Source organism: Takifugu flavidus, chromosome 4 (genome assembly GCF_003711565.1).
Source record: "Takifugu flavidus isolate HTHZ2018 chromosome 4, ASM371156v2, whole genome shotgun sequence".
Lineage (NCBI taxonomy): Eukaryota > Metazoa > Chordata > Actinopteri > Tetraodontiformes > Tetraodontidae > Takifugu > Takifugu flavidus.
This window is the reverse complement of record NC_079523.1, coordinates 2,106,250-2,132,608: the sequence shown is the minus strand read 5'-3', so window position 1 is coordinate 2,132,608 and position 26,359 is coordinate 2,106,250. Positions and strand designations below refer to the sequence as shown.

Below are 26,359 nucleotides of genomic sequence, written 5' to 3'. Positions count from 1 at the left end.
AGTCACGGAGCATCTCGCACTAGTAATTTCACAGGAGCACTGATTCGTGTCCCCCCGTGCTCTTCAACGCGTGTTATACCTTGGCAAAAGTCAAAAAGCTGGATTAAAAGTCTGCCTATATCTGCTTGATTTGTTTTAAGTCCTAAAAAAAAGGAAATATGGGGGAGAAAGATGGCTCACATTTAGGCCACTTTCCAAGCAGCTTGTTTTCAGAGAAACACGTGATCCACTTATCTCAAGCTGCTCGACGCGGACCGAGACGCGTTTTGTCCACAGCAAATAAACCACGTTTGACATCGTTTGATATGCAACATGTGAGAAAACAGCTGAAACAACAATGGATCATCTAGGCTCATATCAGGAATCAAATGGTTTTTTAGGTTTAAAAATGAGAGAAATACTGTATAAATAAGGGGTTGTTGACTGTTGAAAAGGAAGAAGAGCGCACAGGTCCATCCCACCCTGGACACACACACACACACACACACACACACACACACACACACACACACACTTTTTCACTGTCCAGCGATGCACAACATTTGAGCCATCTGGCCAGTCGACTGAAAACATCCCCGGTGTCCTTTGTCTGCCGCTTCCCTGTCAAATAGCAGCTTCATTTCATTTATTTAAAATGTGTGACGGATCTTTTTTTTTATATCAGCGCAGCGTGAATGTTGATTTAGATGCTTTGAACCACAGAGGAGGGGCTGTTTCCCAGCGAGATAGTGCTTCAGCTTTATTGTGCTGCAAGCAAAGCTACCAGTTGAAACTATTTTTGACCACTGGCCAACCGAGCTGTTAAGACCGAGACCATTTCAGCGGAACTGAATGTTTTATTGTAAATTTGATTCAGTGAATTTAAACTTTAAACTATCCAGTGCTACTTTACTGGTAACACTGGAGAGATTCTGCACTGTTCCAGGAATAAAAAGTTATGTGATGTATAAAACGCTCCTTGAAACTATACGATCTCGGGCTCCCATCCTCTTGTGTCTCTGCTGTAGGACTGCACGTCTTTAGCTGTGTGAAACCACTAATCTTGTGCAAGATGGAGCTGATGAAACTTTGAAGAGATGTTACCTTGGCAACAAGGTTCCTGTACTAACCTTGTTCAAAGGTGTCACTCAAACGGTTACACTCCCAACAGCACGCTGCTGCAGCAGCGATCTGAGCCCCTCCGCAAATATGTTTGCCTTGACGCTGATGGAGAAATGGAATTATATTACCGCTAAATGGGGAAAAAAAAGCTTGAACACATAAGGTTCTAATTTAATGTCATCAAACATCAGAAGACGTTTGACTACCGAAACAAGATCTGCATCATATTTACAACACCTGCTCATTTAAGACAGTAAATACATTTAAGTTTTCCTCTCTTGTGCACCTACAGGTGAGTGGTTTTTTTCTTAGGGTACCAAACTCTCCAGTGATTAATATCCATAAAGGAGCATGAGCTGCCTCCTCGGGACATCTGCAGACCTACAGTGAAAAATATACTATTAAAAACAAAGTATCTGCAGCAAACTGCCCCGGCTGATTTTGCTTGACATTGTCAGAGCTACAGAGAACATGATTCATATCTGACCGTGTCCTAAAGAGGAGGATAAGTGGGGACCGGAGCTTAAAAGCCCCATGTGCACAAGGTCACATGTTTAAGCTGGAACACGCTGCAGCATGAGAGCGCCTCCAACAGAAGGGAGGGGGGGGGATTTGTTCCTGCCACACCCAGAGCGCTTTAGCACTACCCTCTGCTGATAAAAACGCTTTTGGAAAGGCTGAAATTTCAGGAGTGAATATCTGCATGTCTGGCAGCGCAGAAAAGTAAGATATTAATAAAGGCAGGAGGCAGTTATCGGGAACAGAACATCCTGGGGCGACACACGACAGGACAGCTGATTGAGTGCGTCTGCTCTAATGAGTTGACTAACAAACTCGATGTCTTGCGGCCACCTACGGATGGAGGTGGCGTGTTGTTCCGTGGCTGGTGCAGCCCGCTTACACTCATCAGCAAGACTTGCTCTGCGCTCTCAGCTGCTTTGTTTCAGCTGATGTCATCTAAACCTTGTCCCTGCAGGCTTGTCTAGGGTAGATAAGGACCCTCCCAACCCTGCTAGTGGTGCTCTGTAGAAAAAAAAAGAATAAAAAATGGGGCTGCAGCTATGAAGATGGATTACCCAGCTGGTGACACCGGTTCACTTTCCACCAAAGTCTTAATGCAATTAAGGCAATTAATCTTCTCACACACACACACACACACACACACACACACACACACACTCTCACACACACACACACACACACACACACACACACACACACACACACACACACACACACACACAGATTGAACATCCAGACAATCACATTTACTTTACAAAAAACAAACAAAAAAAGAAGTTGACAAGCACGAAACGTTGCTTCTGCGCTCATCAGACAGGTAATGTGGAAGAGCAGCATGCTGGTTGTCTCATTATTTGCTGCTCACCCAAGCGCGTCTCTGGCTCACATCTGTGAAGGCTTTTGATTTTGATTTTCACAACAAGCGAAGGATTGAATGCTGTGGTCGACCGACATGCAGGACGGCTATTACATGGGAGCTATTTGAAAGACAACGCCGCTAATAAAAACAATAACAGGTGCCTTTCTAGGCCTTGGTGCGGCATAGGACACGTGGACCTATATTGTAGATCAGAGACATGAGAGACGATAGAAGGAGCACACATTTATATTTTAATTGTGCTTCATCCTTCATTATTTGAGCCAATTAACAGATGTATATTCAGCCAAAATAATTGTTTTCATTTATTATATAATAGAAATATTTCTGAAAAATACAAACTGACAACTAAGTTGTTTCATTATTTTCTTTCGACAAACTCAGCAGCCTGTATTATCTTTAAAAATGCCAAAGCTTAAGTATTTATCTTGATTCTTGCTTATCTTTTGCTATTTTTGGCAGCTTAAACTTTGCAAGATTTAATATAAAGCAAATATTTGGGGCTGCTGTGTAGATTAGCCAGAGATTGGAAGAAAGGACAGAGAGATGGTTGTTATTTACGGGCACGGTAGAAATAACATAAGCAGCTTAAGCTCCTCATCTGCAGGTTGTTTTATATGGTTCAGGATCACAATTCACACCTGCGATCTCTGCCACAGACGCCTAAATGAACCAACAACGGGAGCTTAATCAAACCCGCATTCACTCCAGAAACCTCTTTTAACCACTGTTCTGCACCATCAAACAGCATGAGTGATTCAACCAGATGCGATTGAAGAAGCTGCAACAAGGCTCTCAGGTAAACTCTTCATTATATTGTGCTGATTTAATGTGGCTGTAAACTTTTACCCAAATAGCCAACATGCTATTTTGGGTGACGAGGGTGATGGAGACGGCCCGGGGCAGGTGAAGGGCAGCAGCAGCGAGTCCACTATGCAAATTCCAGGCACTTTGTTTGACAAGCAACAACAGAGTTTTGTATATATGCAAAGGTTGGCAGGTCACCGTGCACATAAGCCCCGAGCAGAGTCATGCTAGAATGGTGACACCCGATGGATGACCCCTATCTGCACGGAGACGGCCAGGCAAGACTTCTTACTTCATTCAGACCGATGTGCAAATGCAATTCATCAAGTGGGGTCCACTCCGAGGTCAAACATGGCGCCATGCTAAGATCATTTCAAAAGGACACGTGAGAAGAAAACAAGCCCTGCGCAAACAACTGGATTTTTTGGTAAGTTATTCATTCCTGAGGTGATAAATAGAGGTGAAAAATACTCGATTAGCTTTAGAATTTTCTCAGTCAGCGGCCACCTCTAAAGATCTGGAGATAAAGAAGCCAAACCCCATTAACCACTGCTCCGTCAGCATGTCTGTTAGTGCTCCCTAAAGTTTCTCCAGGGACATGCCGCGGTAAAGTTTTTTAACGGCAGCTTTTAAAGGTTTTCTGTAACTGTAACAATGATAAACACAGGAACAGACAAAAGTAGGAATGTTTTCCTTTGCATCTGAAGATGAAGACATGAAGATTTGTGAAGCCAGGTAAAAGGGCCAGTCAAACAAGCCAGTTTTCTGGCCAGTCTCAATGCATTTTCCATTCATTGCCACAGTTTGGCGACACCACAGAGGTCACAAACAAAAGAAATGTCCATCGCATGGACACTGGATGGCAGAGGCAGCACACCCCATCACTGGATCAAGGACAAAACGTGTAACATTAGCGTTACCTGTTGCTTTCTCTGAGTGGGTCGCTGCCCTTCCGCCATGACACCACACCCCAAGGAGACATCTTGGGCTTGCACTCGATTAGTGCGTCCCCTCCCGCCTTCACCAGCGTCTGGCTCTTTAGTTGATTTTGAGAGAAGTCTGGAGCAACAGCTGAGAAAAGAGCTGAATGTTAAAGCCAGAAATGTTTGCACAGTTAGAAAAACATGGCTGATAAGTCGTGGTATTACGGTTATCTCAGATCTCATTATTTCTGTAAAACTGTTGGACATGAATTACTTAAGCTCCATTTTCAGCTCCACAAGTGTTAGGTTTTGTCCCCATTTGGCATCCTTTACTCTTGAATTTGTTCTATAAGTCTTGGTCTGTGGAGGCTGATATCCATCAGCAGTATCATCAAGATGAGACAAGTTGGGGGATGAATAGTGAATGAGAACTGCTGCCAGTAAAGAGCTGGAGAGTGACAGTCATGACAAGGCAGATGGGTGAGGCTAGTGAGCAAAGCTGCCTTGGCATACATCACTGTCAGCCTCATGCATCCGTCTTCTAATTAATGCTTTTCAATTAGAGGCAAATAAGACAGAGGCCGGAGGTCATCTGGCAGTGTTGAACAGAGGCGTGAACATACACAAATGACTTCTACAACTGCCAACACACACACTTTATGCATGCATTACATTCCAAAACAGCAGGGGCAACACACACATTGGCAGGGTCTTACCTATGACTCGCAGCTCTGCGTTGGAATACGCTTCACCGTGCTTATTCCCCGCCACACACTGGTACATTCCCGTGTCGGACAGGGTTAAACGACTGATTGACAAGGCTCCGTTGGCAACCTGTATGCGTTCCTGCAAACACAGCGATGCAGGACCTTAATATTACCTTATTCCGCACTCTCATCTACATTAAAACATCCAGCCACTGGACCAGTGAATTATAGTCTGGAAGAGACAGACGTGGCAATAAATCTAGGTTTTCATCACTAATGGAGGGAAAGGCTTGGTTGGATGCAGGCAGGCTTGCGGAAAATGACCCTAATCAATCTGCATGTTTATGAGAGTGAAATAAAACCGTGCCCTATTTATATCTACGACTGTATGGCAGGACTCATTTCCTCTCAGCAGGAGAAGGGGATATTATCCTGGAGTGGCGATGCAGCTAGATAGGCAGGGTGCTTGGTTTACATGGTTGTGCAGAACCTTCAGCACTGCTGTTTATGATGTTCACAAACAACACCTTCACCTCAGAATGGAACTCTTCAACATTTCTGTGCCGTGTTCTGCCTTCATGCCCTTCATCTCCCGTTTTCCTCGTGTTCACTCTTAATATCATTAGAATCCATTTCCATCGGGGTGTCTGAGTAGGCCTGAACTGCAGTCCCAGGGGGGAAGGATTAAGGTACCGCCACATGAAAAGCGAGGCTGTCCTCGCTGGAATATCACAACCTAATCCTGTGTTTGAGCAGGTTGTGTCGGAATTTCCAGAACACTCTGGATGTGCAGGGGCGAATATCCCTGCTGGCTAAGGAGGCAAATGGTGGCGTATATCAGTCTCAGCATGGAAAGCTCTCACATTTATGGCTGCTATTAATTAAGCATGACGTTCCCCTCAAATCAGCAGTTTTTCATGCCGGGACCTGGGGGGGGACCATCTGTACACCTTATGCTGAAGGAAGATGATTGGCAATGTGATTGCCAACAAGAATGAGTAGACCAATCTGATGATTGAAAGATGCAAAAGAAAAATAGGTAAAAGCAAAGTGAAGAAAAGCACAGCGACGGCACCGCTCACTGCTCATGAGCGGTGCTTTCACAATAGCAAGAACAAACAGTCATCTCAGCCTATTTGCTCCACTTGACGAAAAGAGAGAATTCAGTCTTTGGGCAGTAACATCTCACACTCACCAGCGCTATTAAAATGCTACAGTGAAGCAGGAATGGTGGCCCCTTTAAGTAGCATAAATCCTGTTTCCTTTCAATATACTGTCCCTCAGGCATGCAGCCAGTGTCAATAAGCCAGCAGAGTGAAGCCCTTTGAGTAGAAATAGTCAAAAAACAATGGCTGCACCAATGCCGGAAACACCATAATGAAGGATCTTTAACAAACTCTTTAATAATTGTGCTATTTAAATGTTGACCGTGGGGAGTTAAAGGTCCAATGTGCAAGATGAATGTCTCCAAACATAGAAAACCACTATCATTTCAACTTGGCTATGTTTAAAAAGTCCTAAAGGAATTAACTTTGAGTGAACCACAAGTCCAGTTGATGGGTTGATTCACTGTAATAAATAACAACAAATGGTGCATCCTCTCCCCACAGCTCCCTACGCCAATGACCTTTCCCTCTTCCACTCATTAAGCCTCTGTGGTTAATGGTGGCATTTCAAACAAAGCAACACCTTTGCTGATTAATCCGTTCACCCATGCGTGCAGAATATGACCATTTATTATTTCTATGGGAGAAACTGCAGCTGCTGCAACCTTCAGTCATCCGCCAACAGTTCTGAATCCAGAGAGTTGGATGTGGAGGTTTGCCTCTTTTCAAAGATGAAAAAAAAGAAAAAAGAAGCACTTTCATTTGATGGCATTGAGTTCAGGGAAAAAAAGCGAGTAGGCGGAAGGTGACATTAACAGGATACATACACAAAAGGAATGTGGTGATGAACTGTGCACTGATAATTATCACTGCACACTTATCAAAGCTGCTAAAGATGATATAAAATATGCGATCTTTTTAATAGCTTTTACAAACCAAGCTAAAACATTTTCACAAGAATGGTGATTAGAATTCTGTAAAAACAAACCAAGTGTGCATATCATAAGACTTCGCTGTGCCTCAAGTCAGAGCTTCGCTCAAGAAACATGTAGAACATCCAACAATTAATCTATATTCTCCAATGCGTATGTCCCCTTTATGCATAATGAAGCAAATTAACATAATGGCTGTTTATTTATCAGGTGCAAGCTGCGCTCGAGTGTCTGATCAATCTTTACTAAACAAGCTGGCAAAAGAATCCAATATAATAATCCAACATGATGCATGAAGCCACATGTTTGCAAATGCCAAGACTTTGATATACAATACAAGTAAACTGGGTGGAGCTGCTGGAGGCTCATCTCTTATCATTGTAGCTACAGTATAATGGGAATTCAGAGAGAGCAGCGGGCCAAAATGGGAAAGTAGGCTATGGAGTATTTATACAAAGAAACTCTCATTTCATCTTTGGTGGCACAGGATTAATAACAGCATTTGGTGAAGGGAGATTTAACAGAAGATTAAAGAAGCTCTAGGATCACTGAAAGTCTAGCTGAAATACTTATTCTGTTTAGAGGTTCGTCTCCAGTCAAAGAGAAAGAAAGGAGAAAGTGTCTAATACTGTCAAAATGAATGTAAAGTGGAATTTTACTCATCTGAGGATGCCGTGTTTTGATGAAAAGGGCGGTAATAAAAGGTAATTCAGTTTGTACAATCAGCAGCGGAAACGCTCTGAAAGCAGCGGAAACGCCTGCACTCATTCGTCACGCAGTGGCACAGACGCCGCAGGAGGTATTCGTGGCAGGGCTGCTGTAATTCATGCTGGAGGCAAATTTGTCTTTTATTTTAAAGTTGCGCTCCTGCGGGTCAGAACTCACCTCCGAGGGCTCCAGATTCTCGCCATTTTTCATCCACCTGTAAGAAGGCTTCGGCTTCCCCGTGGCTTTGCATTCCCACACCAACGAATCATCAATGAGCTTCTGGACATCTCGGGGTTTCTCAATGAGTTGAGGAGGGGCTGAAAGCAGAAAAAAAGTAGGTTATTGACTCATGCAACTATAAATTAACCACAAATGAGCCAAACCAAAAGTTCCACAGACTCTCAAAATACATATATAAATACATATCTCTGCAACACATTGTTCCTGTGAATCATCATTGTATTTTTTTCCATGAGGGCAGAGTGGTTGGATCTATTAAGGCTTGGAAAGACTGAGGAGAAAATAAATCTTATTTTCAATGCCTATTATTAGGATGTTCTTTAGAAACGGTATGCTCTCAGAGTTTGGTCTCAGATTTGATGTAAGCCCACATATGCAGCTTCCTTTCATGCATCATGCATTTTTTAAGGCAGCCCACCCATTCAATGCAATGGGAGTAAGTGGTGGTATAATTATTAGGAATTCTCCCTCTTTCTTGCAAGTAACTGGAGGTTGTTAATGATGAAACCCAAACAAGTGTAAAGTAAAACAGGGCTTTGTGCAGCCTGAGTAATGTGAAGTTCAAAGCTGTTCTCATCCTCGTGTAAGGCCACTCGGCAGGACAAGAGGAATAGCCTGCTGCACTTTTGTGCTGCACGGACTACATTTAAGGAGCTCTCAAGGACTGACCTTTGTGGATGCTTTTCAGTAGCAGTCCAATTCTGCTATTATTAGCTCTGGAGTGAAATGATGCCTCAAAAGAAGAATTGTGTAGTGGTCTGCTCACATTGTGTATCTGAGAATTATCTGTGTCTTCTCTGCTGCGTTCCTGCGAAACCCACATACCAGAATCTGGGCTAGTATCAAAAAGTATTTGTATTTGTGGATCACATGTGCAAGCATTGGCCACAAAGCTACCGGGGCTGCAGCGCGAGGTGCACTGAGGCCATTAACATTTAACTTGAGCGGAGGCTGGGCGGCTGCCATCTGTGCTCAGGATAAAAAAGGTTACAGTCTCTTTGTCTGAGAACTGCTGCTCCTGTACATCATCTGAGAAAGACCTCTGTTCCAAGGCAATGCCATATCTATACTAACCTCTTTATTGCTGTTGCTTGGCCTTATAATATTGAATTAGTGTGACATCTTTCCTACCAGCAGTTTAAGCCTTTATGCACGAGTAGAGACGTTTACGTGAAAAGATGTCGGATTCAATTACTCTGCGAGACTAAATCTGATTCAAAGCTACTGCAGTGAGATCCCGCCCCACCCACAGAACATATCACGAGTTCTGCTGTTGTCCTCGCTGCCAGGGACCCTCACTCCATCCCTCACCTGCAGCGTACGTATCGACTTGCAGTCAAAGCTTACCGAATGGAAGCAGGCAGCCCATCTCTGACCACACTGAGCCAAATGCGCATACAATCAGAGCTAACGTCAAGAGGCAGGAGAGAGATGGGAATTAGCCTTGTTAGTGAAACCAGAGTGAGATAATGTAGAAGCGAATCTGCAGAAACACAAATGTGAACACAATAGAGGGGAACTGACCTGACGGGGGGTTGCATTAACGTCTCCCCTGAGTAGAACAAACCTTAACAAGGAACCCAGAGGAAAATCTGATCTGTAGGACCATCAACATCACCAAGTCCATGTTTTTTTTTTATTGTTGGAAGGGGAACATTGACTGGTTGTGTGTCGCTTTAGCAGTGGGACTAAAGCTGGACACCTTGTTTTTTTAAATATATATGTGGCAATAGAAATTCACAGAAGGTGTCCACAATGAGCATTGTGCCATAACAAAGCAACACCATCACATTGTCCTGTCGAACAGAATGCAACACTCCTTCCCTACTTTAGCTTGCTTGGAAATACAAGAGACTCCCTTATTGATTCCTCCATTGGCTTACACTGCTGACGAATGTCTCAAAGGCTTAATGCGAAGGGAGTTGAAAATAAGATTACTGATTTTTATCACCTGCCTGAGAACAGCAAGAAGACAGAGAGCCCCAAGGTTTCAGAGCGGTGGTAAGTAATGGCAAATGGTTTAATGCCCCAAATGAGTTATTTTTGACAGTTGACACAGCATGAAAGGGAGCAATGAGAAGGAGAGAAAATGACCAAGGTGGGAGGGAAATCGGTGGCGTAAGATAAAGAAACAACACGGGGTGGTCTGCCAACCACTGGAATCTTACATTAAAGGTACAAAACAGAAGTTATGTTTACCCCCTTCTAACCACAGGGGAGATTTCTTCTTCCCAGCTGATCAACAAATTGGTGTGTCTTTAGTTGTACTCGTCATTATTTTCAGGACTGCATGCAGACTCTGTCTCTGCCACTATGAAGATTTCTGCTTTATTCTTATGTTATTGAAATAAATGTGACCAATAAAACAGACATTACCCACACGACAATATGTACTTGATTCAGTTCCTACTGTGCAGATTATGTCCTTGACATATGTGTCACCCTTCTATGTATAGTACATTGAAAAGGGTTTGATCTCTAGTCAACTTCAACGTCAATCATGATACCATCTGGCGTCACCCAGTACGAGGTTCACCAACAAGGTCACATTCAAGGGCTCAGCCACATCAACCACATCCCTCCTTTAATCTGGATCAAAATATTAGAGGCATCATGGCCGACAGCCTTTAATCATTTTGATGTGGCATTAAAAAGAGCCTCCCTCCTCGTGTACGCGCCCTGATCCTCTGCTGATGCCCGGGACTTTATGAGGCTGCTTGTGTCTGTTGGTGGATGCATCTCAGTCTGAGCTGGTCTGACAGATGTGGTGCACGCTGGTCAAATATTCATGCACGTCAGGATCACCTACCATAGAAAGAGAGCTTTCCTTTCACTGTGTTCATTCCCCTCGAATTCTCAGCCACACATTCGTATGTGCCCGCATCCTCCTGCTGGAAATATGGGATTTCCAAAACGCCGCTGGCTTTCCTCGTGTCCACTTTCCTGGAGAACGACACACCGTCTACCCTCCTCCAGTTTATGGATGGTACAGGGCTGTGAGAACAGACACTATTTCAATTTCTCTGAAAGATTTGCTGCACAACCGTGACTTCTAATCTAGTTACAACTACTTCGACTGAAATTTGAATAATACATTTGCAGGATCAAATCTAACTTTTAGAAAACAGCAGAAGACAGACTTATGAATTCAGACATCTGAGTGCTAATAGGTTAGTTATTCAGCCAAAGATCCCTGTGGGCACAGATTTGAGCAGTGACATTATTATAAGCCGTGGAGAGCAGCAGATCTAAGGCCTCTCCTGGTGCAGACTCCTGTTTTTCAATCAGCATCTGGTAGAGTTCCATCATCATGGAGAGCTTAGCCAATATTACTTCAATACAATCTTAACGGGTAAAAATATCCACTTCCGTAGAAAGATCCAGTATCCAATTCAGTAGCGTTGTGTTTTAACGGCTTTAAAATGTCTGATTGGCTTTTACATATAAAGCGACGAGGGAACATATCCCAGCACTTCATGGGTGCCAGCTTACTTTCCCAGAGCAAAGCATTCCAGCTTCACGGTGGATCCTTTGGCGACGTGAACAAACTCTGGAAACTGAACTTCAATCTTTGGCTCATATTCACCCATCACACCTGGGAGAGGAATACAAATGAACACAATCATTCATGCAATAACGGGAGGAAAAAGTTCTCTTTTTAAGCAGTGAGTCAGGCAAAATAAATGCAGAAACTTTTCTTTTTCCCCATGCAAAGCTTGTTACTACCGGTTGAAATGTTTTGAGCGGGAGGGAATGCTTCCAGTGCCGTCACGGGAACACACTCTGGTTAAAAAAAATGAGGCAAAATAAAAAAAAACTGAACCCAAAAACACCAAACTGTTCCAGTGGACATGCAACACACCTTGCAGTGTTGGGGGAAATGCTTTGAGAATTCATGGAAGGTTTGAGCTTTCACATCTAGATGAGTTTCATCTTGTCGCAGTGATAACAGCTATGAACCAGAAAAATAGGCCCATAAAATCCCCCTGGGTGCTGCTACTGTGTCTACAAAGCATCCCATTCAGTGTCAGTGAAGCAGCTCTGCTGGATTATAATATTGCTGCTGTGCATGCTAAAATTCCAGATAAAGGAGCAGGCTGGAACGTGAGCGCTCTGGTGATGTGACAGAGAGTAATTTATAAATCACGACTGGAACGTCAAATGTTGTGGCAAAGCACACGCGCATGTTCTTTTCCATAGCTTAAATGACGGCAAGGTGCAATGTTTTATTGCATTTGAAATTTGCTTCATTTTCCCTAGATGTGCAAATTCTGGGTGCACAATGTCGATTTTAAGGCTCTCTCATTCTGCAGGGTGACAATGGCTTTTCCCTCTCTGCTGTAATTCAGGGCAGTGTTGCACAAATGGCTCTGGAGATGGGGGAAACAGGCCAATTTCATCTCACTGATTTGGTGAGGCATGTGTTATCGGGACGGCTCCCCAAATGACTGTGAAAGCTAATTCAGATCCTTATCACAACTGTCTCATACTGAAATGTAACCACATCCCTATCAGCCATTTAGAGCTGACAGGTGGAAGAGGATGGATAATTGTCTCATACCATAACCTTTTGTAGCGGACACCTGTTCAGCGTGTATGCTGGCAGCCCTGACCACATCCATCCAAAATACACATTTGAAAAAAAAGGAAGGGAAATGCAAAGAAAACCACTGCGACGAGCTGGTTGTTGCGTTTCTAATGAGCCATTAAATTGTAATTGCTAGAAATTTGAAACACATGCAGTATAGTATGTATTATTTCCACTTTAAATGTTTCTTTCAAATCAATTTTAATTCATCTTCATTCATCATCATTCAGTCTGTTACAATTAAAATAGTCTCAGTGCATCGCTCTATGCTAGTCTGTCACCCTGGTTACACAAGCAGCCCCAGAGGTGCAGACAACAGACACACAACACACTTTATTCATTTACCACATCTTAGTTCAGAACAAACCTTAAAATGGGCATCAACTTGAAAAAATGAAGTACCTGTAAGCACCTTCTTTTTACTAATAAATAATAAAACGTCTTTGGAGAAATATTCCTTTGTATCACAAAGAGTAATTTCTTCTGCCATAATAACAAAAGCAAATATTTTTTCTGAATGTTTATTTAATTTAAAATTTCACCTTTATTGTCTAACTGTGAATAACTTTGGTGTTTTGAGCTGGTCAGGACCAGGATGTGCCTGCAGCCTATTTTTCTACTGAATAATGCATTAAAAACACATACAATAATGTAGAATGTTGTTAAATTAATAATAAGTTCATGGAATTCAGTTCAAACGTGATGATTCCATTCAAAACCCAAAAAATCGCGGCTAGATTTAGACAAAATGCCCAAGGTTGTTTTTTCCTTTTTTAACAGCTTTTCTTTTTTTTTAACCTTGCTGCAATTAAGTGGAAGAGAAAGACCCAGATAAATGTCACAGCAGACATTTCTCCTGATAATAACTTTAGTTTCATATTTCCTGCACTGCTCTATATTGGATCTGGTAGGAAGCATGTGTCTGTGAACAACATCTCCAATTAGATTACTTTCTGACAATGACCTTTTCCTCCGTAGTGTCTTGATAAGGCCAGCCTAAAGCATCAGATCCACATGCTAAAGGACATGCTCAAATTAATTAAAAAAGAAATAATTAACCTTTACATTTCAACTAATGTCTTCATGAAAATATATGTTGTCCTCACCTTGCTTGATTGGATATATATTTTTGGCTTGTAAAAGAATCAAGGTAGCAGATTAAAAGCACTGGAGGAATTACTAAACTCAAAAAAATGACCTCAGTGTCATGTGACTGTGCATGTTAATTGCATGTTCACTGCCGTGTCTCACCGTCGCTGCGGAGCACCAGTGGCGTGGGGGGACCCTGAACGCGGGTCTTGGTGACCGTGTTGGTCACCACGCAGGTGTAGTTGCCCACGTCTGAGGGCTCCACTTTGGCGATGTACAGGTTCCCCGTCTCCTGCGAGATAAAGCGGCGGGTGTCCTGCTTCACGAAGGTCGGGTACTCATTGAAGATCCAGGAAAATACCAGATCTGGCGAAGACATAGGATGGAAATGGAAATTTACAGTCAGGGAGAGAGTATCCTGCACATGACACTAATCTGAGGACAGAGGTGGAGAGAAAAGACAAACGTAGGGACGCAGGTCATCTTGTACATGTACCATTCATGTACCATTCAGATTTTAAATATTTCTGCATACTTTTTGATCAAACAGGAAAATGTGGTCATTCTTCTTCTTCTGTTTTTGAGATAAAACTCTTGAATAATCATAATAAAAAACACACTCTTGTGACCTTTTCATCTCATTTTTTAAGTTGTCAAATTCAGATTTGTCATCGCCGGCCTTAGTCGGTGGAAGGAAGAGCGACACGTGGCATGAAGACGGCTGTCAGTCTTATGACGCCAGCCCAGCCCTCCGTCATCTCCCAAAAGCATCGCTCACAGAAAGTGCAGCATTATTTTTCTCAAGCACCTGTCAGAGCCCTAAAATCAATAACTGGGTTTGGATCTTAGCGCGCCTGTCAACGCTCCAACTGCACAAGTGACTTTTTCCATCATTTCTTTTTCTTCTTGTGATTAAAAGAGTCTGTGCTATGTTACGAGTCCTTCCTGAATACGAAACATGGCTCATCAAACGCCGCACCGGTCGAATTATCTTACAAAACAAGGAAACAAACATTTCCCAACAGCCTGTGGATTGACTATTACACTCATTGGAGGAATAATTAAACCAGTATGAAGACATCTCTCTATTGGACTGTAGCGACTGTATTAGCAAATGCTCCACATCAGTATGAGTAATGTCGTCAGCGAAGTATAATCAATTCAAAATGTTTAAAAGGACTATGAGCTGCTACATCACTGTCGACGATGACATCATTCAACCGCAGATATGATCTTTTGATTGCGCAAAGATAAATCGTAACGACGGTACAGCTGCTGGAACATCTGAGAAATGAAATCTACCCCCACATAAAAGTCGTCCTGCCGTTTCAACAAAGTACGCAGCCCTGAAGTGCACGCGTGGTGCCCTCATGAAGAGGAGGGAACTACGGGATGTGGTTTGCATAACGATCTGACAATCTGACTCCATTTTTCTTTCAGTAGCCGCCTCAAATGAACTGGATGCAATATCTGTTAAACCCTGCGCGGCTCAGGTGTGTTCACGTGAGATTACTGCTGAATGAGATCTTCACGTGACTGAAGTAGCTCATCATGTGCTGTCGGCTCTTCCTCTGGTGCCACCCTAAATGTCCGTTATGCAGTTTTGTCTTCGTTTTTTTCCCCCCTACTGAGCTTAATCAAGCCCTTCCACTTGTTAGCAGATTGGCAATTAAACATAATAGCCTTGGAAGAGTCTTAGCGTTCACCTGCTCCTGCTGCTCAGCCATTTATCACAGCCAGATCTAGAACTCATACATAATGGAGCAGGTAAACTGTATGGTATAGGAGATCGTGTAGTCGGTGCAGCGGCACCATTTGGTGGTTAGGGATTGACTGCTGCGTGAGTTGTGAACACATGGAAAAGCTGGCACAGCTGACATCCATGGGGATGAGGAACACTTCAAGGCAGGATAAGGCTTGTTGTTTGTGTTGGTTTCCTCTCCAGTGCGCTTGCACGACGCCTGCACCTGCTCTCATTCTATGTTTAAAACCCACGCTGCTGCACGGCACAACATGAGCGGCACCAAGAGCAGAAGCATAATGAGATATCTGACACAGCTGGATGGACAATTGCAGCGCAAAATCCAGGGCACCGATTTTATGGCTCACACACCGCCCTCTCGAAACCAAAATCACTAGACTTTTGACTATACCGACTGACGCTTGGATTGTCGCCACCTTTGGCTCTACAGAGCGATGTGTCAATCATACTTATAAGACATCTATAGGTAGGCGACTTACATTTAGGAACAGCTTCAAAAATAAGGTTGTTAAAAATTTAAAATGTATTAATCTATTGGCTGAAACGTACATGGTGTTCAAGAAGACCAATAAAGAATGACCTTTTTAAAATAATAAAATCTATGATTAAATAGACGAACCAAAGGATTACATAAAACACAGTCATGGCCGTCCATTAAAACCCTTATTTCTAAAGGATGCTGGAGTGTTGGAGAGAGAACTTCCAAAGTCCCTGAAGTGTTCTTTTGTGGTTTACCTCAGGTTAAAGATCACTTTGCATAAGTCAAAATGAATAAAGCTGCTTCACTCACAAAAGGAGACCCGGGAGCCGCTTCAAAGGACAGACCTCCCTGAATATTCAAAGGCTCAACAAAATGTGCAAGTCAGACACGTCTGCTGCTTCTTTTCACAGCTCAAATCCAGGCCGGACGGCTGCGTGATAACGTAAAGGTGGAGAACGAAGACAAAGGAGCTGAGGGGGGAACCTGAGGAAGCCAGTCAGCTTCTAAAGGGAAGTGGGGTATAATCCTGTCACTCAGCACATGATGACATGCATGATGTTATCATGTCTGTAGTCTGCTTTCCTCTATTCTTTTCCCATCTTTTTCATGGCCATACCACGTACCCACTAGGAGTAAGAGGTTTCTCTGCATTTGCAAAAAAAAAAAACCCAAACAAATAAAAAGGTGCAACATCAGCCAACTGTTGTTTCCAGAGTAAAAACAAAATGTGAACACTTGTAAAATCAGCCATGAGTTTCGTTTTATTTTCCCTCTATGATGTGATTAATTCCTACACAGTGCAGACCCCGAGCCTGCTTCTCTTCCTCCCGCTGCAGCCCCAGAACGCCGACAGCCACACCATCCCCGGGGGCGGGAGCTTTGCACTACACACTCATTTAGACAATATTTATGACCTGGACGAACAACAGCAAAATTAATAAGGACGCCATCTGCCAAAAGATCTGCACTTATGCCATTACATCATAGTGCTTTTGGCGTCTGGATGCATTTCCAGCATACGCTGTGTCATCATTCACCATTATAAGAATACAGCGGGAAACCAAAGTGCATTTTTTATAATTCAGTTACAAAACAGGGGGATGGGAGCATTATACAAAATGCTCAATCTCTCAAAAAAAGATGTATATCAAAAGTACAAACATCTGCGCAAATGGAACTGGATTTATTACAGTTCATGTCATTACAAGAAGAAAAAACAGATCTGAAACTTCTACTATTTCCCCAGTAACAGAATCTTTGATGAAGTGGTTGTCTTGTTTTTTCTCAATCTAAAGCAATAAATGACACAGAACACGCGTGAGCGCCCGTCGCCCTGGTGCGCTTGCTGTGTTTTGCACCATCAGCATTTTCCATGACCACACGAGCACAAAGGCAGAAGTGATGCTTTATGAAAACCTCCTCCATCCAATTCATCATTTCACGCATTTCCCGTCTTTTTTTCCTTTCCTTCCTTTATTTTCCACAAACAAGAGGCTAAAGGTCATTTTCATCTCCTTATCAGCCATATCAGGAGAACAAGCAAACGTAGTTTTGCTTACAGTGTTTATCTCCACAGATCGGAGTCGGTTTTCTTTATTGAATCATCTGCTCTGAAGAGTTATTACCCTGGTGCTGCACAACTTACATACCGTCAGCTTCTGGCTCCTGCAGATATAAGTTTTTGGGTCTAATGTTCACGACATAAACCGATACAGCGGACAGTCTCCGCATGTACTGTAGTTAGGTTTGTGGGTCCTGGCTAGAGGCGAAATCTAAAACAGCCGCCATGGCGTAAATACAATTTATAGCCAGGCTGGATTACTGTGCAGCATCAAACACAGTAAACAGCTGTTATATACAGTGATCTACAACATAAACTGCTGCAGGAAATGAAGGGTCCCTTTGCTGCATAGCAGCACTATCAGACACTGAACATATACATAAACAGCAGAGGAAAAGACTCCCACATTCACTAACATTCCAGAACCTCCCTTTCAGCAGAAAACCCAAGAACACCTTTCTTGCTCTGGACTACAGCGATGTCATTCCACAACGTGCTAACACATACACGCTGCTTCAGGCTCCGAGAAGAGGGTTTGTCTCCTGGACCCGGACAGGATTCACATGTTCTCAGTACTTAAAGCCTTGGGGGAAATCTTTGCTCTCTCTCTCTCTCTCTCTCTCTCTCTCTCGCTCTCATACAGACATAGAAAAATCTACAGTAAGTGGAGAAACATAAAAGAAGCACTCAGCCTTGAATATTTTCTTAAAGGTCTCTCCTGCTGACAAAATAGAGGTCATCAGCATGATGTAGACAACCAGACGCAACAAGACGCAGAGCAGAACGAACTTGGTCACACTGGCTTGATAACACGCTTGGATTTGAAAACTAAAGTAGAAGCTGCAGTTTTGTCAGTTTGTCTTGAGGATCCACTGTGACACATGAGGACAACTGAGCCCACCTTAAAAAAAAAACACATTTCAGAAGCTAGTTTATTAACCAGGACTCATGTTAATCCAATCTCTTACCCTGCAGATGTAGCTGCTACGGTATATTTCTGGCGTGCTCGGATATTGGCTCATCAGATCCAGAGTGACTGTGTAGGCGGCAGCTGGATCTGCCAGCGTGCTCAGATGTGGACTGGCAGGCTGCATCACATCAGATCTGCCCTGACTTTGGACTCTACTGTCTGAAGAGCAGGTACTCTCTAATGGATCCGATTACACGACACGCTGGAGAAATTAATGAGTCTCTGCAAATTAATTTAGACTGACTCCGTTCAGAGCAGCATCGGTGTGTTGGAAGAGAGCACAGTTTGTTCTCCCAGAGATCTCCTGAGCCAGGACAGGCTTCATAAATCTGGTTTATAGCTCAAGAACAGATAGATTTTTTGTTTTTTACCTTTTTAACATACATCTGAATATTTAGTTTTCTTATTCATCACGACATCTCAGGATTTTTTACTCTCGCAGTAAAAAAAAAGCAAATGAAAGAAGCGATTTTGAATTAGGAGTTGAAAATAATAATACAAAAAAATGAAAATGAAAATCAAGTGGACAAATTCAATTTGTTGGGACTCACTCATAAATAAGTGTGTGTGGGTGTGTGTTTGATGGCTTTCACGGTGAAATGCAGAGTGACCTTTACAGCTGGACCTTTCAGACACTAATCTTGCTAAGCCTGTTTTCAAAGCAGACCAAGGTGACCTCACGGACAATAAAGTCAGATATGTTGATTCAGTCACTGAAACCTGCAATTTAGATGTAATATGACCCATTTTCCCATTTTTGTTGCATTTTGAAAAGCTTTTTCATATTCATTAAAACCCTGGATTGATTGCATCAGATACTATTAAAGCATCATGAATTCATTAAAGATTTTTTTTTTTAAGAATAAATCCTGCTCAGTTTGTGTAGCTGTTATTCCTTTAGAGATGTTCTTTTTTTATGTATGAGGGGGTTCCTGTATTTGCAACATTAAGAGTACCAAAATACTTTTGAAACGAGGACATTTTGACTGGTCGACACAACTTCAAATGACCATTTGAGGGTTAAAACACATTTTAAGGTTGAGGTTAGAACTGGGTTTAGGGTGAGCTAAGGAGGGGGGCATTGCATGGTCTATGAAAGTCCCCTTAATGATAGAAGTACAAGGGAGTGTGCATATGTGTATATGTGTGTGCGTGCCTCCTGACCAGAACAACCAACAGAAACAGAACAAAAGTCTATGACCTGCAAGCGCAGTAACTGAGTCATACATCAGCCCCTGAGAAATAGAGTGTTATGATTATAATGTGTGATCCCAGAAGAAGGTTGCAACACTCAGTGAAACACACAGACTCTGGCTTGCATCATTCTTTCAGCAGGTTACCTCGAGCACCATGGGAGGGTTCGAATCCTCACTGGTCCTGCAATCACAGGCTGGTATTTTCAAAAATAAAGCGTCTCCGCTCTTAGTCTTGTATGCTTGATAAAGAAAACATCAATAAAGACCTCCACAGAATACTGTTATCTGACATAATAGTCACTGGGACTCCATTTTATAATACCACAACAACACGACAGTGTGCAGAAAGCCTCATGCACAGTATCACTCAAACATCCAGTAATTCTCCATTAAAGATCCAACAAACTCCCGGACCGCTGGCCACTGTAATGTTGGCTCCTGCCAACCAGAGAAACCGCAAGTCAACTTTATCTGCGGTGTGAAATGAACGTTAATAAGAGTTCGGAGGTCCAGTGAACCTATCAAATATCAGTACCCGGGCTTCAGCTTTACACAAGGGCTCAGAGTTCTGCTAGCCAACTGTGGGTGCGGTGAAAGGAGCCGTCAACTTATCAACAGTTGTTTTTTTTCCACTTGCACAGCAAGTGACAGCGCATTTCATCTGGGATGAAATCCCTGGGGGTGCTGAGAGATTTGTGTTTATGTAGCAGCGCTGCAGAGCCTAAGGACACGACTGTTGACTGTAGCTCTGCTGAAAATGGAGGTGGGACCACGTCCACAAAGGAAAGGGGGTCATTTCTTCCTTTACCTGTGCTTTCAGACTAACCACGAGCAGCTATTCATGCAGACTATTATTCCACAGCCTTTGCTTCTCTGTCTGACTTTTGTCTCATGGAGCCACCTGAACACACGTCAGCTGTAGTAACAAGCATGTGCACTGTAAATTTTAAGGAGCTTAAGAGGAGATTGTAGAAGAATGTCACTGACACCCTTCAACAGGGAGACGTGTATGTGTGTATGTGTGTGTGTGTGTTGCGCTCAGACTCCTCTTTGACCTTTTCATACCTGATTAGAAACTCCAGTCATCTCGTCTCTCCCTGCAAATATACTATCACATTTCATGCTGCTGTCATGTTGTCTGCTGCTTGTCACCGGTGTTTCTCCTCACTGAAGGCAGCCGAGGCCACTTTACGTCAAAATGGCTGATTGGAGAAAACGTTCCGTGAGGCTCTGCATGGATGTGTGTGACAGTAACGTGATTATTTCTGAGAGCTGAAGTGCCCGAACGGATGAAGCGAGGAATTGTGACTGAATGTGGGATTGTAGAAGGCGATTACTCATGGAGATGTGAAAGGTGTCTCCTGCTAATCATATTAACAGCTAAATAATACAGGAAGAAAAAAAGGGAAATTGCTTGAGTCATGAATATATGTCAACAAATATCGCTGGTGTAAATGCATCCTTCTACAGGAAGTATCATAGAAACCTCATTAATTATGTATTCATATATCAGGTCATAATTTGCTGAAAGCGGTTAAGTTATGTGAACCCTGTAGCGAGTGGACCAAAGACAGCAGAAGGTCTGTGACGGCCTCTGATGGACTTTCATCAAGCCAGAAAAGCAAAAATAAAAGTGCTCCACTCTTGGACCTCAACCCCTGTGACAGTTGATGAGGGGACTGAGAGGAAAGGAATGCAAAAACATCATCCACCATCCTTGGTCTGGAAGGTCCAAGACTGGGGCAGCAGCTGTGGAGAGGGCCCGCTCCTCAGTCCTCATAGGACAATCCTCCGCTTTTGGCTCGAAAGACGCAACGCCTTTTTATGCCCAATTTATGTTATCTAGCAACACAAGCAGAGGGGAGGGACGGAGGTGGCCAAAGAGAGCATCCTGGCTGGGCTCAGCGTGAGGGAGCGGGTGTAGGGTGAAGATCACGGCCATTCGGGGGGTGCTCGCAGTAGATATGCTGCTCTTTCAAAACACGCCAGACAATTTGGCTCAGACATCAGTATGGCTCCTGTTGCCACACATTTACAGGCTGAACACACTCATGCTAATAACATAAGAATAAGGAGGCTACCACAATATACTGTACGTACGGTGTCATGCACAAGCCATCCAGGCAGGATGAGGACCCAGCAAACATATGGTGACAGGTAATTTGATTTCTATTTTCTTGAATACACCACATACGATCGGAGGTTGGTTAATACGTGAAGGGGTCCTCTCAGGGAAGGGCAGGTGGCTGCATAACAGTTATTGGTTTTCAAAGTCCTAATAAAGCACGGTGCTCTACCAGAACAGTAGCTTAGGGACTGGGCTGGGGCCAGAGGGTTTCTGGTTTGAGCCCCACTTGTAGATGTGAAAATTGGAAATAATAATGATAATCCTGTATGCATAAAGGTGAGTCAGTTGAGAACATTTACTTATGTGCAATGACAACCTGTGGGCTGTTTGATGAAGTGGTAGCAGGAGAGGTGTGGGGACATTTCTGCAGTACTGTCGGGTGTCCTTGAGCAAGGTACCGAACCCCCATATGATCAGAGCGCAGCTGCTGCATCTGATACAGCTCCCTCAATGATCCTTCATGTTTATTAATGTGTGTAAGAGTAAAAACTAATTTCCCTCTGGGATTAATAAAGTCTGCTTATATAATACAATAAAATACACAGTCATATTCTATTTGATTATGTTTAGCAGAATTTTTACATATTCTCATATTAAAGACATAATCCATAATAATACTATTGATAAATGAGCATGTAAAAATTTGATTCAAGCTGCAACACACGTTTTCAGGGGTGTATACATGTGTGTGTGTGTGTGTGTGTGTGTGTGTGTGTGTGTGTGTGTGTGTGTGTGTGTGTGTTTCAAATCAATTACACAGGTTTTTATGTTGTCATCAGGTTTTGTTTCTTTTACAGTGTTGCAGAACTGAACATCCTTGAAGAAAATGTGGGGCAGAACAGATAAATATAGAGGAAATATCCATCAGCCACAGCAGATTTTTGCACGAGTTATGATCCAAGCTGAATGACAAAGTCTCTCCAGCCACAATTACAACGGTGAGGAAGATAATATCCCACCGAAATGGACGGCAAATTGACAGCCGCTATTAGCTCAGTGGAATATTGAGGAGACGAGGGTCTTAACGGGGCTTTTTGTGTCCTGAAACAGTCCCGGCATCCTGGATTTATCTCCCCATTGGTTTTTAATTGCTTCACTTCAACATATAAAGGGAGATGGAGAGAGTCAGCAAAACCACTGCTCACAAAGCAAATATTCACACATATCAGCAGAGCCACTTGTAAATAAATCAAAAATTCCACATGGGAATTCAGCTCCAGGCAATCACAGTCAATTGCAGGCAACTGGTGTTTTTACCCAGAGCAGACAGGTGCTGGAATTCCCGTCACAGAATATCTGTTAGGTGGCTGTCAAATAAATGAGTGTAATCAAAGCAGCTGTTAGATTTAGAAACTTAAGCCAGACAATTAAAAAACTCTACAAAGGGACGCATCTGCTGCAATTACAAAATATGACAAGCACTGTTTCAAAACTAAAGTTTAATCCTCAAAATATTTAGATTTAAAGCAGCCATATGGTGCCTTTTATTTACTCTACAGATAGAATTTGAACCAAAATAGAGTAAAGGCTAATGGAGGAAGGAGCAGCTTCATGAATAACGTGTCCAAAATAAGCAAGTGGGTTTTTACCTGCAGAAAGACAGTGCACAACTGTGATGCCGTTTAATCCATGCATATTACTAATACAGATACGGAAGAGTGATGATTCTGTAAAGCTATTTCAGGTGTGAGCTGGTATGAAGTTGCATAACAAAGCTGTGACAGACTGAATCACAGGAGGGACTGAAGTCAGAACTCGCCTAAAAACAACATAATCATTTATGTATTGGTCTCTGTGTTGTTTTACCTCCAGAATGTGGCGGGGGGCCACACAGCAAAACCACTCCTTGGCCTTCACGGACTGAAACAGAGCTCCTTCTCTGCGTCTTGAAGTTTTCCAAGTCTGCAGGGCAATAAAATACAAAAGAGGACAGTAAGCACAGGATATCTGGTACACCTGAACCTGATTGTTTTCTTCATATGTCTGTTTTTCATTGTCTGTTTTCAAGGTCATCGACCATGGAGCCAAAGGCAGCATGTAGCAGGTGGGAAAAGACCACCTGCTGCTAGTTTATTATTGAGCTCACACGGATAAACACATGATCACACAGTAACAGCCTGTATTTCTCTGAACGCTGAAGAAACGAGAGCTTAACCCTGACAAATACAGTTCTTGGAAACTCCAAGGGCCACGGTTCAACCTCAGTGTGTGTTTGAAACAGTGGTGGAAACCAGAACATGATGCACCGTCCTCGTTTGTAATGGTACATAAATACAACAACATCTTCTTGAGTCCTTGGGCTGTAAATAGCCTTTGGCTCTGCCTCAGGTCCAAACGCTCCGGAGATTGTAGATCTACCTGAATCACAGCCATGGTTCCACAAGTATCTGAAATGAGTCAAATAAAGAGCCCCACAGGAGCCTCCCAAGAACAGAGCACCACTGACTTATTTCTTTCTACACCCGAACACACTTCCTACAAATCCTTCATGCACCATCTCTTCCCTGGACACCTCATGTTACAGGTACGGTGATTTTACACGGTGGGCAAATACCGAGAAACTCACTGAAGCAAAACCACAAATAACAAAGGGTTTAATAAGATGTATGTGCCCACAATCGATGTTGACATTCTGTAACAGAGACAATTGAGACATCACGTTCAAGAGTGCCATGACAACGTAGTGGTGTCACGTGACGTATGTAAAACAGGTCAGGCTCATTTTCAGGACAGGTGGATTGTTTGACCCCTTCGCCGTTGCTCGTCAGGATTGATGCACGGCCTTTATGCACCATTAATAAAACAGTGTCAAATGTGCTGAGGCTTCAGCAGCAGATGAGAGTCAATTTCTCACCACATGGTGATTCTTTAATGACTAAACTAAATATTCTTCATTCCAACTAATGATTACTAACCTGCAAATGGGCTGGAAAGATTAATCTAATTAGATCATCCAAGGTTTCGCTCACATTTTATAGTTAAATGAACTTTAAATATGAAAGATGCTTGTTGCTGGTTTGTCTGATCGTTCAGACAGCATGAAAATAAATAAAAAACATGTAAGTGTGCTAGAAAATCTCAGTGTGGAGACAATCTCGCTCTTGTTTACCAGTTTCTCTGTCCGTGTGTTTACTTCACCCGCTGAGTTGAGCCGTGTCCTCAAGCGCCTCTCCCGCCGTGCACGGCGCTGCCGGCTGGGCTGTTTAAAAATGATTATCAAACACGCCACGTTTCCAAATGAGATAAAATCTGACGCCGCGGGTCACTGCGTTCCGAGATAAACGTTAAACATTCTTAAAGTGTTCCGAGGACGATTGTACGACACCTGTGGGAGGGATTGGTAGAAGAACCTCATCTCCAGCTGAGAGTGAGCGGATGAAAACATTCCAACCATTGCTTTATAATCCTCCAGTAACTGTATAGTGAAGACGGCGGAGAGAATGAGTTGATATCAATGCTGACACAGACGCCGAACATGAGCCCAACAATCTGCAGCCCTGCTGCAACCCGAAGACGGCGGCGCTGTCGGGTCACACATGAAGGGACTTAATAGCTGCACTGGTGATCAGGTTACTCTCCATTAATCATCCCTGCAGAGCTTTGGCTGTGAGAGGTTTTCCAAGGTTCCACTGGATCTTTGGAACTCCGGGGAAATGAAGATACAAAGTCATTTTCATTCATTTATGGTTGTATCCCAACTCACAACAGCATGTAAATAATCTATTTATATATACATATATCGCCCAGGCCGGATTAATGAAGCTTAATTATCCTCTGTGGTCTATTGTTGCAGCATATTCTGGAGTCAGTAGGAGCAGCGGTGCAGACACGAGCGCTCAGACCTGCTCACTGCAAAACTGCAACCAATTCACTCTCAAATGAGATTACTGATTAGTTCAGCTCCAAGTGATATAAATGTAAAATTATTCGGCTCACTGATTTATGAAGAGGACTATAAGGTCAGTTAATGTATGTCATATTGGCTCCAGGACAAGTCAATTAAAAAGGCAGCCTTTAATTATTTCTTTAAACACAAATCCCTTATTAACCCGAGAGCAGAGTTTAACTAATGAGACTCTTAAGCCATGTCGGGATGGTAGTTTGGCATATTTTTGTAAAGGTTAATACCAAATTTCAACCTTGGATTTAAAAACTGGATGGAAAAAAGGTTGTTTTTTTTAATTGGCTGCTGCAACGTGAAGACCTCATAGTTGTCAAAGGGCTGTGTCAATTCAGCCTTTTTGGTTTTTTTAAGACAAATTATTAAAAATAAATTATCGGCTCGGTTCAGAAGTGGGGAATAAGCCAAGAACACCCCGTTAAATCTTTGTTCAGACCTGGTGTTTGTGTTTCAGTTGTCTGCCGACTGCAGCAGAAACAGAGCCGCTGTGCTCATCAAGACGGCTCTCTGTCAGGGGAGCGAAGGTACGCGCCAATGAAGGACTCCAAACTTTAAGAGAAAGTGAAAAAGACAGTGCCAAAAAAAAAAAAACCTAAACCCCTGAGTGTAGCAGCAAACTCTGAATGAAACTAGGCCAGGATTTTTAAACAGGTAAGGACAAAAACTTTCCCGTCTCAGCATTTTCCTTTAAAAAAAATCTATGTAGTGATGAATTAAAACACTGAACAAAGCTATTAAAATGTAAGGTGAGAAAAAAAAG

At 42.9% G+C, this 26,359-nt stretch overlaps 2 protein-coding genes across 3 annotated transcripts in view; both read right to left on the bottom strand.

Moving 5' to 3' along the window:
* Positions 1-26,359, bottom strand: part of LOC130524644 (bactericidal permeability-increasing protein-like) — a 166,954-nt gene that overhangs the window by 73,607 nt on the left and 66,988 nt on the right. The gene's annotated exons all lie outside the window — the stretch shown is intronic.
* The window catches only part of cntn4 (contactin 4), a 78,100-nt gene that overhangs the window by 21,408 nt on the left and 30,333 nt on the right, over positions 1-26,359 (bottom strand). For both annotated transcript variants that reach the window (XM_057030934.1, XM_057030935.1), the window contains exons 5-11: positions 23,505-23,600; positions 13,763-13,966; positions 11,416-11,518; positions 10,733-10,917; positions 7,861-8,000; positions 4,947-5,076; positions 4,228-4,378 (exon numbers count right to left, since the gene is read on the bottom strand). In XM_057030934.1, coding sequence (XP_056886914.1) covers positions 4,228-4,378; positions 4,947-5,076; positions 7,861-8,000; positions 10,733-10,917; positions 11,416-11,518; positions 13,763-13,966; positions 23,505-23,600 — 1,009 coding nt within the window. The remainder of the gene's footprint in view (positions 1-4,227; positions 4,379-4,946; positions 5,077-7,860; positions 8,001-10,732; positions 10,918-11,415; positions 11,519-13,762; positions 13,967-23,504; positions 23,601-26,359) is intronic.